Source organism: Festucalex cinctus, chromosome 8 (genome assembly GCF_051991245.1).
Source record: "Festucalex cinctus isolate MCC-2025b chromosome 8, RoL_Fcin_1.0, whole genome shotgun sequence".
NCBI classification, from domain to species: domain Eukaryota; kingdom Metazoa; phylum Chordata; class Actinopteri; order Syngnathiformes; family Syngnathidae; genus Festucalex; species Festucalex cinctus.
This window is the reverse complement of record NC_135418.1, coordinates 15954451-15969750: the sequence shown is the minus strand read 5'-3', so window position 1 is coordinate 15969750 and position 15300 is coordinate 15954451. Positions and strand designations below refer to the sequence as shown.

The following is a 15300-nucleotide window of genomic DNA, read 5'->3' as shown; positions in this document are numbered from 1 at the left end:
TAAATATACACTTTTCTATTTTTTTATCACTAATTTATCTTTTCCAACATTAATATATATATATATATATATATATATATATATATATATATATAATAAAAAAATATATATATATATAATATATATATATATTTATTTTTTATTTTTCACAGTAGTTGAGATAATTTAAACACGTAGTAATACACAGTGATACCTTATTTAAAGTTGTGAATTTTAAATGCCATTTACTTTTGGGTTCAGTCTGCACATATGATACTGGATTGCATAATACTTATGTAATCACTGAAACAAACATTTCCAATTCAATCAAAACACACAAAACTGGAGATGCATTTGTGTTGTTTGCCAACAATACGTAAAATGCTCAATTCAGCCAGCACCGTTTCAGGATTGACCGAGCTTGAATTGGTGAAGAGTGGAAACTATTAACAATTAAAAAGAACATCTGTCCAGTTTTTCCACAAGGCCTGGCCTGTTGGTTTGGTATACAGAGACATTAATGGAGCTGCTTATACTGTACTTACATTCCAAATCGTCTTTTATCCTCACAGAAAAGCTAAATATTAGCGCATGTTAACAATGCCAATGGCACAAAACTAGAATGTGCATCATGGAAAATCATAGATGCATAACGAGAACTTAGTTTCTTTTGAGTGCAGACAAAAACTTTCCACTGGAGAAAAAAATATTTGGTGCACTATAAAGGGTAAAACCTAAAATGAAGCCACACAAAAATAAACATGTTTATATGACAGGAAGAGGACGTTCAAGAGTTCATAACAGTTGTGTTGTGGGTGAATGGTTAGAAAATTAACGTACCTGTAGTATATAACCCATTATATATGGGGTATATACCACGGAAGAGGCAGGACTGTTTTTTTTGCACATCAGTTTGTTTCCGGTTCGGTTTGCGACATGTGGGGCTGCGTCAAAAATACTTGTGCTTCCGACTTTGTGCCCCTGGGTTGCGCGTTCGCAACCCGGACCGGAAATAAACTGATGTGCAAAATCACGTCCCGCCTCTTCTGTGGCATATACCCCATTATAAATCCGGAATGTGCACGGACAAACATCAGAAAAAGTCATTTAGTTGTGGAATACAACAGTTTAATTGAAGTACTGATTTGTTAAAAAAAAAAATCCCCTCCCCCGTGTTCTTCCTGCTGCTGTACAGATGCTGATAGGCAAGAAGTCCATTAGCACATCACACAGAAAAAAAACCTCTGATGCAATCCGAACAGATCTGAACGCAGCGAGTTGGATGTGCTGATGGAAAGTTGGGTTTTGTTGCTCGAATCTTGAGGCCAGGCGTACTTCCTGTTCTCTCGTGCCTGCGCTGAAAATCATCTAAATATCCTTGATCACATCCTCCAACTCTTCTTTGGTGTACATGTGGAAGGTCTTCCCTGGCTCCACCGTTGCAAGCTAAAGAGAAAAACAAACTTACTATAACTTGGGCATTTAAATCCAAACATCCAAAAGTATTGAAAAATTAAGTTAATATGGCTTGCTGTATTTTTTTTATGTAGTAGCCTGGGGCGATTCCAATTTTGAACTACCGCAAAAGTTGTGGCTTTTGGCCAGCATTTTATTGAAACACCTGTGGCTAAAGCCAAACTGAAGGTTTTTACTTTCTAGACCAGGATTTGACACCCCTCGTCAATCAGAATGGAGGAGAGCATATGATCAAATAAGGCACACACACCTCAATGTTGGTGGCGTTGAGCTTTTCCTCCATCACCTGCTTCAGAATGGTGAGTGATGACTTGATAGCATCTTTTAGCGTCATGGACTACAAGATTCAAAAACAAAAGGCAACTGAGTGATTTATGTTCAAAATGAAAAAACTCCATAGCTGGGTTAATCAATTGAATAACTGCAGCCAATTAACAGCTCTACCTTGTGGTAGACTTCTTGCAGAGAGCTTTGTGCGCCCTCAGACGCTGAGCCAATTGCCCGAGCGTCACACTGCACAAATGTTCCTGAAGGGTCCATGTGATACCTGGAATTAAAAAGAAAAAAAAAATAATCTGGCATTTTTAACATTCCGATATCTTCTTGTCCATAAACACTAAAAATGACATACAGTTGAGGTCCTTTTTCATCCACCCCTCCAAAAAGAAGTGCCACTCCAAATGGCCGACTCTGTAGAGGAAACAATAAAAGATAGAAGATTTAAAAGCATGTCTCACAGTTAGAACAGCTAAAGAGCAAAGAGACTTACCATTGCACCAGGGTCAGCGTCCTCCTCCCCGAACTGCAGCGCCAAGTTGGACACCGCCTGGGTCACACTCTCCACCGTCATGGTCTCGTCATAAGTGAACCAGTGGTTCTATGGAGGAGCAGACAATGCAGATAAGACAAAGCTGATTAACAAGGTAGGGTACAGACTTCCATACCTGTGTTTCCACTCTGGCTTTGTCAATTAGAGTCTTGGCATCAGCTATCAAGCCACTCATCGCACAACCTTTGAGGCAAGACACAAAACATTCCATTATTTCCCATTATTCTTAATTTGACCAAAAGGAACACAATACTTTCCAGTGGTTCCACACTCCTGCAAAAACTTGGTAAGTGAAAGTGACATTCATACAACTACTCACCAATGTGACTGTCGATCTCCACAATCTTCTCAATGCTGTTGGGCTCCATCAGCGGAGAGGTAATCCTCTTCTCCACAGCCAGACATACCCCCTCTAATGTCTGGATACCAATTGCTGTGGAGCCAAGCTACAAAACAAAATAAATAAACAAATAAACAAGTATAATGACAGACCAATACAAAAAAAAAATTCTGACCGTTTCCAAAGTGTTTCCGTGTCCAAAGAGACATTAGCTGTATAATATCAAAATATAGGAGGTAATAATGCAATAAATAAATAAATGTCACTTACTTTTATTGCCTCAATAGCATATTCGACTTGAAACAACCTTCCTTCAGGTGAGAATGTGTTGACACCTCTGAAAGACAATGATGCAGGAACGGTGATTATTATTGAGTGTAAAGAACGGGAAATAACATTCTGATTTACAACACACAAAAACTTCAACTTCAACATCGACAAGAAAAGATGTCTACGACGAAAGTGAAAGTAATGTGAAAGACCAGCGACAAGACAAACATTGGAACATAGAGAGACAAAGTAGTTAAGATTACATTTAACTCCATCACACTTTAACATTATGACTGTCGGTACAACACAATAAACATGATTGTGTTACTTCTTGTTTGTTTTCTAATCGTAGCGCGAAAAAGTAGCCAACAAATGACAAAGCAGTTTGTGTTGCAGCGTTGTTTTCACCAACCTGTCGTATTCCGATCTCGTCAGGAACATCGTTCAACTTTGAACAGGAGACCTACAAATAAAGAAGAGAGAAGAAATAACACTATGTAATTTAATCGTATTTAAGTTCGCCCCTGGCACCCAGCTAGCTATAGTTAGCAGTGCGCATGCTAGCAATCCCTCAAACATAATTGCAACACTGGATAAATTTAAAACCCATCATATCATCTTCAAACAGTATCGCATTTGATTAATATAATTACAAAATAACCAACGTATAACATGCTTTTAAATCAATGTTCAACTAATTTACCTAGTGTTGAACAAACCCTTGAATGAGTTCGCTAGTTTCTGGGAAGCGGCGAGTGTGTAACACCGGAAAAGGTCCGTGTCTTTACAAAAATAAAACAAGAATTCCTAGATCCATCCATCCATCCATCCATCCATCCATCCATCCATCCATCCATCCATTTTCTTGACCGCTTATTCCTCACAAGGGTCAAATACAAAAATACAAGAGTAAACGTTATCTATACAATTTTTAAATAGGTCCTTAGCTTACAACAATTGTGATATGAATACACCTCGTTGTAAGCTAAGGAGGTATTTAAAAATCGTATAGATAACGTTTACGCTTGTATTTTTATTTTTTATTATTATTAATATTTTTGGGGTCACGTCAGCCAGACCGCCACACGATGGCACTATTACTCCGAGTCCACTACTATGGGACAAGCCAAATGGGGCAGTGCTCTTTGGGAGTTTGTTGGAACCCTTTTAAAGCAGCATTTATCTTGCTGCCTCATATTTCTGTCAATAGTCCGGTAGTCGTGCTTTACAATTTATAGGCACCACAGGGAACCAGCATCACACTTCACTCATTGACCAAAAAAGGGCTTTTCATGTGTTTGACATGGCTTGTCTTACTGGCTGCTACAAAATAAACTCACTGAAACTGGTAGGATTTTCCCCCCTTTCCCCCTGGGATGTCTCGGGTAAAGTTATGAGAGGAGGGGTCTGCTTGTGTCAGGTTTCATTTCACCGGATGGGAAAGCTTCACTTTGGTTCTGCACAGAAGTCTCCACTGCAGCTGAAGCCGGGTCTCTTTTAAGACTAAAAAGAAAACGGCCAAGTTGTGTTGGTGGATGAATAAACAAGACTGATCATTTCTTTGTCTCACACGGACAGTGTTCAACTTGAAAAGCAATCTTCTTTCTAAATAGAAGCAACATGAAGAGCCACCGGGAGGAGTTCTTGTTGCAGGCTCTACTCTTAATCCACAGTAAGTTTGGCTTCTCATGTCTTAATTTCCTGTTACATTATTACTGTATATGGTAGTAATTCACATTATTTATTCTTGCAACCTATTCCTTGCCTTCTAAAGGGCATGCAAATTGTTTATTAATAGATTAATGATGGTCTACATCTTTGATATTTTTTTTATGTGACATACATTTGTACTGTTAACTATACAGAAAAAGTTGTACAAGAAAGCAAAATGTCAGTTCACTCTATGTTGAAAACAGCAGTTAGATTTTGTTGTGTTGTTTTAATAACATAATAACGTGGCATGAATTTTAACAAAATACATTTTAAGCGATTCATGATTGTAATAAATCATTGCTTAGGCATACATACTGTACATTAAAACTGAATACAAAGTTATATTGTCAGATAAATATGATTTTTTTTTTTTAATTAAGGCAAGACTTTTACCTAATGTATACATAAAAGTTACACTGATCATCCATCTTCCGCCCACATTCCAAAAAAGATGCATGTTAGATTAATTGAAGATTCTAAATGTTCCATTATGTGTTTTGTCAATAAATTGTCAATATGTCCAGAGTGTACCAAGCCTCTTTCTTGCTCACATTCTTGCCCAAATTGTGGTTCTTTATATAACTACAAAGAATGAGTATAGAGTGACTAACTAAATCAACTGTGACATTACATTAATGCCTTTCCCACGTTGCAAATAGATAATTATGGCTTTTTTATGTGATTTAACTGCGGTTGTCTTTCAGTGTCTGTGGTCTACTTCTTCCCTGCAGGTATGTTACAGCCGTCCGTGCATGTGGTTTTTACCAGAGGTTTTCAAATTGTGTGATGTGGGCGCCAGAGGACTTCAGCCGTGACACAGCAGCTTGTGAATAATAATGAAAAAATGTTGTTGTTCTTTAAACCTGCTGACCAAACTCAAGTTAAAATGAGTCATTTTTTTTCTTCTATCTCTGCAAATGCAACGGAAAATAGTCTTCAGCAAATCTTTTAAAGAGTAATAATTTACACGCAACGTTCGGACAGTAATACAAAATCATTGCTATGCAATGATTCAGACAGGACTCACTGATCAGAAATGAAATGAAGGCTCACTGTCCCACACTTTGAAAACCATTATTTTGTCCCAATTTGCATTCCTAACTTTACATTTACATGTGCTTCTGTGGCCCTCAGTTCGGGGCCAGTCAGATAGCAGCAGCAGAAGCATTGTATTGGGTGGCTACAATGTCAGCGCCCCGGCTGGCTCCAGCGTGACATTACAGTGCGTCAGTGGCCGCATGGTGTGGACCAGGGACAACCTTAGGGACAGACAGAGGGTTCTCCACTGGGACATCTACCGGGCCCATGTGGATAACGGCATGGAGAGAGTTTTGGACATGTACTCTGCAGGAGAGCAGAGGATTTACAACTCTTACAACCTGAAAAGAGTCAGCCTCAGTCAGAAAGCATTCAAGGATGGAAACTTCTCACTGGTTATCAAAGGTTACACTCATAAACTTTGTAGTTGTTGAAATATGAATCTATCTATCTATCTATCTATCTATCTATCTATCTATCTATCCATCTAGAGCTAGCAAGCTAGCTAGCTTGAGTTAGCAGGCTAACTAGCTTGAGCTAGCAATCTCGATAGTTGTCTGACTATCAAGCTAACTAGCTAGCCATTAGGCCTACATTAAAGTATAAGCTTTCCATCATTGAGCATGGTTTCTTTGCTAGGATTATAAAATTCCCAATATTCTTACAGCCTAAATAGCACCTGGCAACCATTTTAGCCTTTAAACTTCTTAGTTTATGTTGACTAAATATATTTTAGTGCCCCATTTGAAGAGATGCCTGAAGTGTTTACTTTGACAAAGATGACTAGAAAATAGCAACTGGATACATTGCCATCATGTGTACAGTGTTCCCTCGTTTTCCGCTGGGGTTAGGTTTAAAAAAATACCCGCAATAAATGAAATCCACGAAGTAGTTAGGTTTATGTTTTACATTTATTATTAGGGGTGTTAAAAAAAATCGATTCGGCGATATATCGCGATACTACATCGCGCGATTCTCGAATCGATTCAATAATCGGCAGAATCGATTTTTTTTTTTTTTTTTTTTTTTAGGATTCACACCTTGAGCATGGAAGAATGTTATATGAACGGAACATTAAGCCTTAATATTTTATTTTAATGCTGTTCAAACATGAAACAGATTACAACCTCTATAAGACTGAAATTTCAGATAAATAAATAATACATTTTCATATAAATCTTACACTCTACAAGCTTACTGATTAGTATTTTCTAAATTTGAATGAAAAAAATCGCAACAATCGACTTATAAATTCGTATCGGGATTAATCGGTATCGAATCGAATCGTGACCTGTGAATCGTGATACGAATCGAATCGTCAGGTACTAGGCAATTCATACCCCTATTTATTATGAACGTTTTAAAGCTCTAAAACACCTAACCATACAGTTTATACACTTTTCTCATACAGACATTCACATTTTCTCACATTTCTCTCTTGTTTAAACATTCTCAATGTTCAAACCTTCATAAATTTTAGAAAATCGGTACATTACAGTAAAAAAAAACAAAAAACAAAAAAAAATTGCACCAAAAAAATCTGCAAAACAGCGAGATCATGAAAAGTGAACCGCGTTATTATAGCAAGGGAACACTGCATTTGAAATTAAAGCTAGGTTTTTAGTATTTTTCAGTTTTTCCTAATACAAAAATCATCTGCTGTTGTTAGATGTGACAATGAACGACAGAGGCTTGTACTCTTGTAACCTCCACCATCTCTACTGCCACTTGTACGAGACGGTCCGAGTACAACTGAATGTCACCAAATCACGTATGTCGCCATCGCCAAGCCTGATGTGTCATGTAAAGTCGTGGTACATGACCTGTGACCTTCCTGTTGCGCTACTCCAGGTCGTAAAGAGCAGCGCTACTGGGATGGCCACAAAGCGGTGTACGTGGTGCTGTTGGGGAGCACTGTGGTGCTGCCGTGTGTCAACAGGAGAAACGTGTGGACAGACTGGAGCAATGACGAGGCAGATCAGCAGGTGGGTCTGACATCATCTTCTAGGCCAGGGGTGGGCTGAGTATTAATGCAGCCCAATGAGCATTTATGACGCGAGTCAAGTTCCAGGACTGGTGACAAAAAAGATCTTTACTTTGACATCTACAAATGGCCTGATTCATCTGACTGATAAAATTTGTGACCCACAGGTGGTCCATTGGGACCGTCAGTCCCCGGGAATCTACCACGATCGTGCGGATCGCTTAGTGGACATGTACGCCTCAGGGGAGCAGCGTAGCTACGGACCCTCGTTCCTCCAGAGAAAGATGAACATCAGCAACCAAGCCTTCTCAGAGGGAGACTTCTCACTCACCATATCTGATCTGCAGGTACAATATAATCTCACACAGAGGCAGTGTGCCTGTGCGAGTATTTTTTCTACTTGCTGTTGACGGATGATGACATCACCTGTGCTGAGGAAGTAGGTAACGACCAATCATGGCTCAGTTTACTCACCAAACCCAGAAAACAGGTGAGCCATGACTGGCCGTTATCTACTTCCTCAGCACAGGTGACGTTATCATCCGTCAACAGCAAGTAGAAGAAATACTTTTTAAAGGTATTAATTGTATAGTATAAGCATACTTGATTTATGTTTCAATACTACAGCAGCTTAATAATAAATTTTTGGCACGTGTATACAATGTTTCTACAGTCTTTTCCTTGTTTATACAGCCCTTGTCTAGTCCAATTTTGTTGCTCGATTGAGGCGGATCTTGCATTAAGTTTAATAAAGAATAAAAAGAAAAGCAAAACGTCATGTGTTTCTTCATAAAAGTCTCAATGAATAAAAAATATGGACAAAAACACCCCCCCCTCCCCGCCGCATCAAACTGGAGCATGTGTAACAAATAAATACTTTGGTACCATGACAACCACACTGATGCATTAATTAAAGTTGAAAAATAAAAATCATATGTTACCGATAATTGACATGTTGAACTAAGTTTTTAGTTTTGTGCGTGTGTGCTGACTGTTTAGGTCACTGACCAGGGGATGTACTCGTGTCACCTTCATCATCATTACTGTGGTTTGCATGAGAGGAGACAATTTCAGGTCACCGTGGAACCGCCAGTGATTCATGCCACTGTCCCAGCCAAGGCATTGCCCAGTGCAGACAAAGGTAAACTATTATTAATAAGTTAAAAAAAAAGAAAGAAAAAAAAAAGATTTTCGCACTCAAAAATTAAGTCTTTACTTTAATAAATACAGTATTTTGACATAAACCAGTCCCATACAATTCCAATGTGTTTGTTACAACAAAAAATATATATTTGATGTTGAACAGCCAAATATAGTTCAGAAAAAAAAAGTACTGTAATTGCATGGGACTGCTTGTCAGAAATATATTGAGTACTAGGGGTGTGAATTGCCTCGTACCTGACGATTCGATTCGTATCACGATTCACAGGTCACGATTCGATTCGATACCGATTAATCCCGATAAGAATCTATAAGTCGATTGTTGCGATTTTTTTTCATTCAAATTTAGAAAATACTAATCAGTAAGCTTGTAGAGTGTAAGATTTATATGAAAATGTATTATTTATTTATCTGAAATTTCAGTCTTATAGAGGTTGTAATCTGTTTCATGTTTAAACAGCATTAAAATAAAATATTAAGGCTTAATGTTCCGTTCATATAACATTCTTCCATGCTTAAGGTGTGAATCCTAAAAAAAAAAAAAAAAAAAAAAAAAAAAAAAAAAAAAAAACATCGATTTTGCCTATTATTGAATCGATTCGAGAATCGCGCGATGTAGTATCGCGATATATCGCCGAATCGATTTTTTTTAACACCCCTATTGAGTACTGTAATTTTTTTCCCATACTAACAAGTGGTTTCTTAGTTGGTGTGAGTTAACTCTTTGACTGCCAAAAATATCAAATAACAATTAGTAAAATCACGATGTATGCCGTCATAAATGTTAAATGTTGTCAACTACGTGTTGTTGTTTTTTTAAATCAATGGCCAGTGCAACGTCTAAGTGCAGCGCTACCTGGTCAATGAGTTGTGGAATCAAAAACACCCACTAACTATGGCCAGCAGATGGAAGCATGATATCTCTTTTCAATGGGCTGCCGGTGTGTGAAATTACAATGAAGCATGATGGAATCTGATGAAATGGAATGTTTTCAAGGGTGACTTGAATTATCAAACTGTTGTGGAGAAAATGTATCTTTTCACAAGAAGCTTATTTTCTCCTTATTTTTTCAATTTTCGCTAAATGTCATTCAAATTATGGAATAAGGTAGAAACATACTTTTTTTTGTTATGAAAGAATGGAATGCGATCATTCATTTGGTACCCACATTGTATATGTAGTAAAAGCACACAATATTTTTTCTGTTTGCCTTGAAAGTTGAGTTACTCAAAATCGGCTGGTACTGTGGGGACACTGGGGGTTGTTGATTTGGATAACGTGTGGCAGTAAAAGACATTTTACAGAAAAGTGTCAATTAAATTAAACCTTTTTATTTGTGCGGCGATCACAGCTAAATGACATTTTTTTTGTCCCTTAAAAAAATGACTGCTCTGGAGAAGGAAAAAAAAACATTAATTTAATTTTGTGGAGTTCACAACTAAATAATCTGTTTGTTTGTTTGTTTTTTTTTTTTTTTTTTTGGTCCTGAAAAAAATGTCTGGATAAAAAAAAAAAAAAAAGAAAAGAAAAAGATCTTAAATAACACAGCAAAGCCTGTGGTACATTTAGTTTAATTTTTTTGTATGCCCTTTCTGATTGGCCGGGACACATCCATTTTGAACTATCACTGAAACAAAAATGAAACAGCCTTTACCCTCAAACTGACCCTGAAAAACAAGTGCAGTAAAAGTGATAACTCACCAGTGTGTACTCACTCCCCCTCACTCACCAGCTCAGCGTGAGTGCTTTAACAGACTTGAACTAAAAACTATCATGAGTACAATTAGGAGCAAAAAGAAAACAAAACTTCACATCTGTTCTTCACCACATTTCCTTTCCCTGTATCAAACTGCTGTGACGACTTCACCTTCCATCTTGTCAACGTGAGAAAGCCCCTTTTTCTGTTTGTTTCATTTGTTTTTCTTGCTCTCTCAGCTTGTCTGACGCCAGAGCCCCCAAAACCGCACACGCACCACCCAGTCACCATGTCAAGCCGCCGCCAAAAATGCCTTTCTCTTTGTGGACTTTTCATTTGCCTCCTCTCATCCTGCATGAGTCTGTTTGTGTACAGTTTTTGTCTGTGTATGTTACAGGAAATGGTGATGTTTTTAGTGCATAAAATTGCGCTTTTCTGAGTTCGTATTTCGCAGTAAGAAGCGTGAATGCAGATGGTCTGTTTTGATTCATAGCTGATAATGGTAGATGTATAAATGTGGCAAAATCATTTGGAAGGTTTTGGAGCAATTCCTGTGGTTGAGCCTGTGCGTGAGCGTGTGTGCCAATATGATCTCATTCCAGTGGAATTTCATCCACAGGAGTTGAAATCCATCTCTCTACCCTCACAGCTAATCTCCTCTCTCAGATGTACAGACGGATCTCCAACCGCCCTTTAAAAACGTCTTTTTCACATATGATTTAATTATAATGGAGAAGTTTAATTTCCCCTTTAAGGATTATAAAAGTCTTCACACAATAACAAATAATCTGTTCCGGGGTCAACTTTAAACTCTTTACAGGCAAGTAAGTCGTTAACATTCTTAAGAGCCACGCAGTACAAGAGTAACAATAAGTGAACCATTGTTAATAAAAAGCAGAACCAATAATATGTGTACTGAAAATTATGATGGCTATAAAAAGTGTACACACCCCTGATTAAATGCCAGGTTTTTGTGATATTAAAAAAATGAGACCAAGATAATTTTATTTTTTTTCACCACCATTAATGTCAAAACTGCGATAAGATTGCACAAGTGTAAACATCCTCCATAACAAAATTCCCCATGTGATTTTCTTATGGTTCAATGAAAAGGTTGAGCTTCTTCAATTTAACTCATCCACTCCCAGCCATTTTCACTGAAGCAACCCCCTTCGCTGTTTTACTGGATTGCGATTGATTTTGCAAGGCCCACAGAATATTGTGTTATATTGCTATAAAAACATAGAACCTACCAAAAGAAAGATTAGAGTCTCTTCTTTCATCTAGAAAAAATATATATTTTTGTATCTGGTTCCATTTTTCAGCAATATTCACATTCCTGGTGAAAACACTGACAAAAAGAGCTTGTTGCAACATGGACCTGGCTGATCTCTTATACTCTACTGCCACCTGCTGGCCATTTTTTGTAATAACTACTACTGATTTTAGCCACCTCTTTGTCAGAAGCTGCATCAAAGCCTTCTGTATGCTATTGCATAAAAAAACACAAAAAAAAAAACATGTAGCTACGTTTTTTGGAGTGAAGGACAATATTAAAAATGCATTTACACGTTTTTGGGGTTTGAATGAGTTAAAAAGTGTGTTTGGCCCACAGCACTAGATGGTGGTGGCTGCATCATGCTTTCGGAGTGTTTTTCTTCAGTCCTTAGAAAAAGGGTGGAGAAATTATGAAGTGTTCCAAAGCAGTTAGTTTTAGCACAAACCTTTCAGGCTTTTACTGGGAAGAGAAAAAAAAATGTCAGGAAAAGTCTACTAGAAATGCTGCGCTTTATTTGGATTAATCAGTGGCATTAATAATGGGGTGTGTAGACATTTCCTATCTATCATACGCTGTTATAACTATCAACCTATGTCACATTTACACTGCACTTACCAGCTCACTCGACTCCATAATGTGAGTTTTCCACTTCAGAATCGTACCACGGGAAACTGAAGAGGAAAAAAAACAAAACGTGTTGCATTGAAGGCTCTTGTCAGAATACGACAAAGCAACAATGATTGAAACAATGATGAGTGGTTAAAGGAAACATATGCAACATTCTTTCAACAATTTAAAATAACAGCTTATTCAGAGACACTTTTTATGATATAAGCAGATGCAACAATGTGTATGTGTATACAGTACAAGCAATTAAAAACTAATTTTCCCATAATATGTCCCTCTTAACACAGCTGACTTTAAGTTAATTCTTTTATTATTATCAATAATGTTCTGACCAGATGGTTCCGAATATCATCACACATTTGTGATGGCATGTTGTTTAACCTTTAAGTTGTAGAAGCTTAATGAACGTTTCCTCAATCTTTTGGTGAAATTTCAGATTGTACAACAAGGAGGTTGCATTTATTTATATATATATATTTTTTTTAAACAATGACCCAAACGTACAGAGTGACAGAAAGGCTGATCATCTCATGTCTTCTTCTCTCCGACTGTCTGCTGCCATGTTGACTTTGGCTCACATACTTTTTTTTTTTTTTTTTTCCCCTCTCCCTGAGAGTCCCACATACTCAGGTTTATTTTCCTGTCTTCTTTATTAAGGAAAGTATTTTTGGTTGGAAAAGAAAACAAAAAAAAGGAGTGTGTTTCATGTGTCTAGCAGCTGGTGAAAAACAGACAGGGGAAAGAGAGTTGAATGAAGGAGATAATTTGATGTAGGTCAACTCTCCTTTTCTTCATCATCCCCTCAAATGAAGTAGCGGGCAGAGCAGCGGATCCACAAACACAAACATACTCTACAGTGTCTTGCTATCAGGGATCAAGTATGTAGGGAATTAGAGTAAATAAACAAATGCTCCCTCTAGACAAGACAAGCAGTTCAGTATGTCTCGAAACGCCCTTTCGTCAAAGGCTCGTCATTAAAAAAATAAATAAAAAATTATATGGCTTAACCGCAGAAAACGAGTCATATGGCGTGACTGTTTGCTTTTGGCTCACATATGCTGAGTGTAAGGTTCATAACCTCATGCCATCCGAATTTAGTCCAACTGGAAATGAACTCAACATTTTAGTACAGTACAGTCGGGAGACGTGCGTTTGCAGAGAAGACTTGATAATGCAAGTTTGAAATAAAATACACTTGTGATTAAATACTAAGTACTTAGTGTTTGCTATTCTGTCATGTTAGCATGCTACTTCCTACCATACTGGCAGGGAAACAAGATTGTACTTTTTTGTTTGTTTTCTTAGGCAAGGGGGCACGTTTAAGTTCAGTTATCACTGTGCAACTTGATAAATTTCACATTTTAACGTAAAACGTATGTTAAAATATGATAGTTTAACTTCCGGTTCCGGTCACTACCGTTTAAAAAACAAACAAAAAACAAACAAACAAACAAACAAAAAACCCAAAACAATAAGGCCAGGTTTTTAAAAAGGTTTAACTTTTACCCATTGCTTGATTGGGTGATAAGTAGCTAGCCTAAAGGTTGTTTTCGTCACCTTTCAGATACCAACAAAGTGGAGTCACCACGGATCATCAACGTCGTCCTCCCCGACCACAGACATCACTTTCTCCTGCCTCTGGGTTTCGTCCTCACTGCCTTCCTCCTTTTGGCGTTTGTCATCCTCATCATCATTCTCATCACACGCAGACGTAGAAAAACAGGTCAGAATTCAACTTGGAGTTTTAACAGGTTTTCATTTAAAACCCCTTAAAGATGTTTTGATGTAATAATATTGCTCTGACAACTCTGCTCTCAGCATTTCATGAATGGTGAAAGTGCAAATCAAAACATCTTTTCTTATGCACCATTTGTTTGTAACACATCAAACACTAATGAAGCAGTTGGTGATTGGCTACTTAAAATACAAAAACAATTTTATTATTTTTCTGGTTTCAGATTTATATTCAGTGGCGTCCACGAGGTGAGTATGTACCGGTAACATCACATAATGCACACACACACAACTTGAGGTTGAACTGATGTGACTTTTAATCCCAACTTTACACAATATTTGTCTTTAGGTCCAACAGAAGTCACAGCAGTTCAGAAGAGTTTGAGATGGATGTCGCAGAGGCAACGCTGCCCATCAGGGAGCCGGACGACAGATTCGGTGAGCGAAAAGGAACCAAGCACCAGCTTGCATTTTGAGCGAATGAACATTTACACGTCCTTTCGTGTGATTTGAAGACTTTAAGAACAACCTGCTGAAGGAGGTCAACATGAATACGCCAAGCAAAGTCATCGATCTGGATAAAGGTAAAAACAAAAAGAATGTGAACAGAAAAAAAGCCTGAAATGAATTGAGCTGTGTGTAAACTTTTGCAGAGATGCAGAAATGTCGCAAGTGAGAGAAGTGGCAAATTGGGTCACTGGCTGGTCCAGAGGCTGCGCTCGTCACACCCACATTGTTGGAAGTTCTGGCGGTGGAGACTCCACAGAGATGCGTGTCATCCAAACAGCACACAAAAACCCAAGCCCTCTAAAGACACAAACAGAAAAGAATGTTTTTTTCATCATGTCACATAAAGCCACAATACTACAAGGCACCACAGTGCCACCTTGATGTTGTTAAATGTAGGTGCAATACTGTATTTTAATGCCTGACTCAGTTGTAAATTACTGAATCTAAGTTCTATTACAGCTTTGATGTATGTCAAACTTACATTCCACTGTTTTTCCTCTAGACTAAAGCAACAATGAAGAGCTCCTTATAGTGGATACTGCTCTTCTAAAATGTAGTTGTTACACAGTATGTTGCAGTAACACAAAAACAGTTACATGCCTTACTATGCGTGGCTTGTGGATTACATGTATTAAAACTATTTTGTTTTTACTACAGGTCTTT

At 37.7% G+C, this 15300-nt stretch overlaps 2 protein-coding genes across 3 annotated transcripts; one reads left to right on the top strand and one right to left on the bottom strand.

Annotated features, from left to right (window-relative positions):
- Positions 1-1085: 1085 nt before the first annotated feature.
- On the bottom strand, positions 1086-3729 carry psma5 (proteasome 20S subunit alpha 5). Its single transcript, XM_077529407.1, has 10 exons — positions 3598-3729; positions 3307-3357; positions 2895-2961; positions 2604-2730; positions 2400-2467; positions 2225-2332; positions 2087-2145; positions 1900-2002; positions 1706-1792; positions 1086-1425 (listed from the first exon to the last, which is right to left on the bottom strand). The coding sequence occupies exons 2-10, from the start codon at positions 3333-3335 to the stop codon at positions 1348-1350; spliced, it is 726 nt and encodes a 241-aa protein (XP_077385533.1). The 5' UTR covers positions 3336-3357; positions 3598-3729; the 3' UTR covers positions 1086-1347.
- A 337-nt stretch (positions 3730-4066) lies between these two features.
- Positions 4067-15288, top strand: LOC144023364 (matrix remodeling-associated protein 8-like). Of its 2 annotated transcripts, XM_077528682.1 has the most exons (12): positions 4069-4566; positions 5312-5338; positions 5742-6050; positions 7315-7416; positions 7497-7630; positions 7797-7976; positions 8629-8770; positions 13958-14116; positions 14352-14376; positions 14477-14565; positions 14643-14711; positions 14781-15288. In XM_077528682.1, the coding sequence occupies exons 1-12, from the start codon at positions 4515-4517 to the stop codon at positions 14801-14803; spliced, it is 1311 nt and encodes a 436-aa protein (XP_077384808.1). In that variant the 5' UTR covers positions 4069-4514; the 3' UTR covers positions 14804-15288. The 2 variants fall into 2 exon arrangements, with proteins under 2 accessions (XP_077384807.1, XP_077384808.1); XM_077528681.1 differs by having other exon boundaries at positions 4067-4566; positions 14643-15288.
- The last annotated feature ends 12 nt before the right edge of the window (positions 15289-15300 follow it).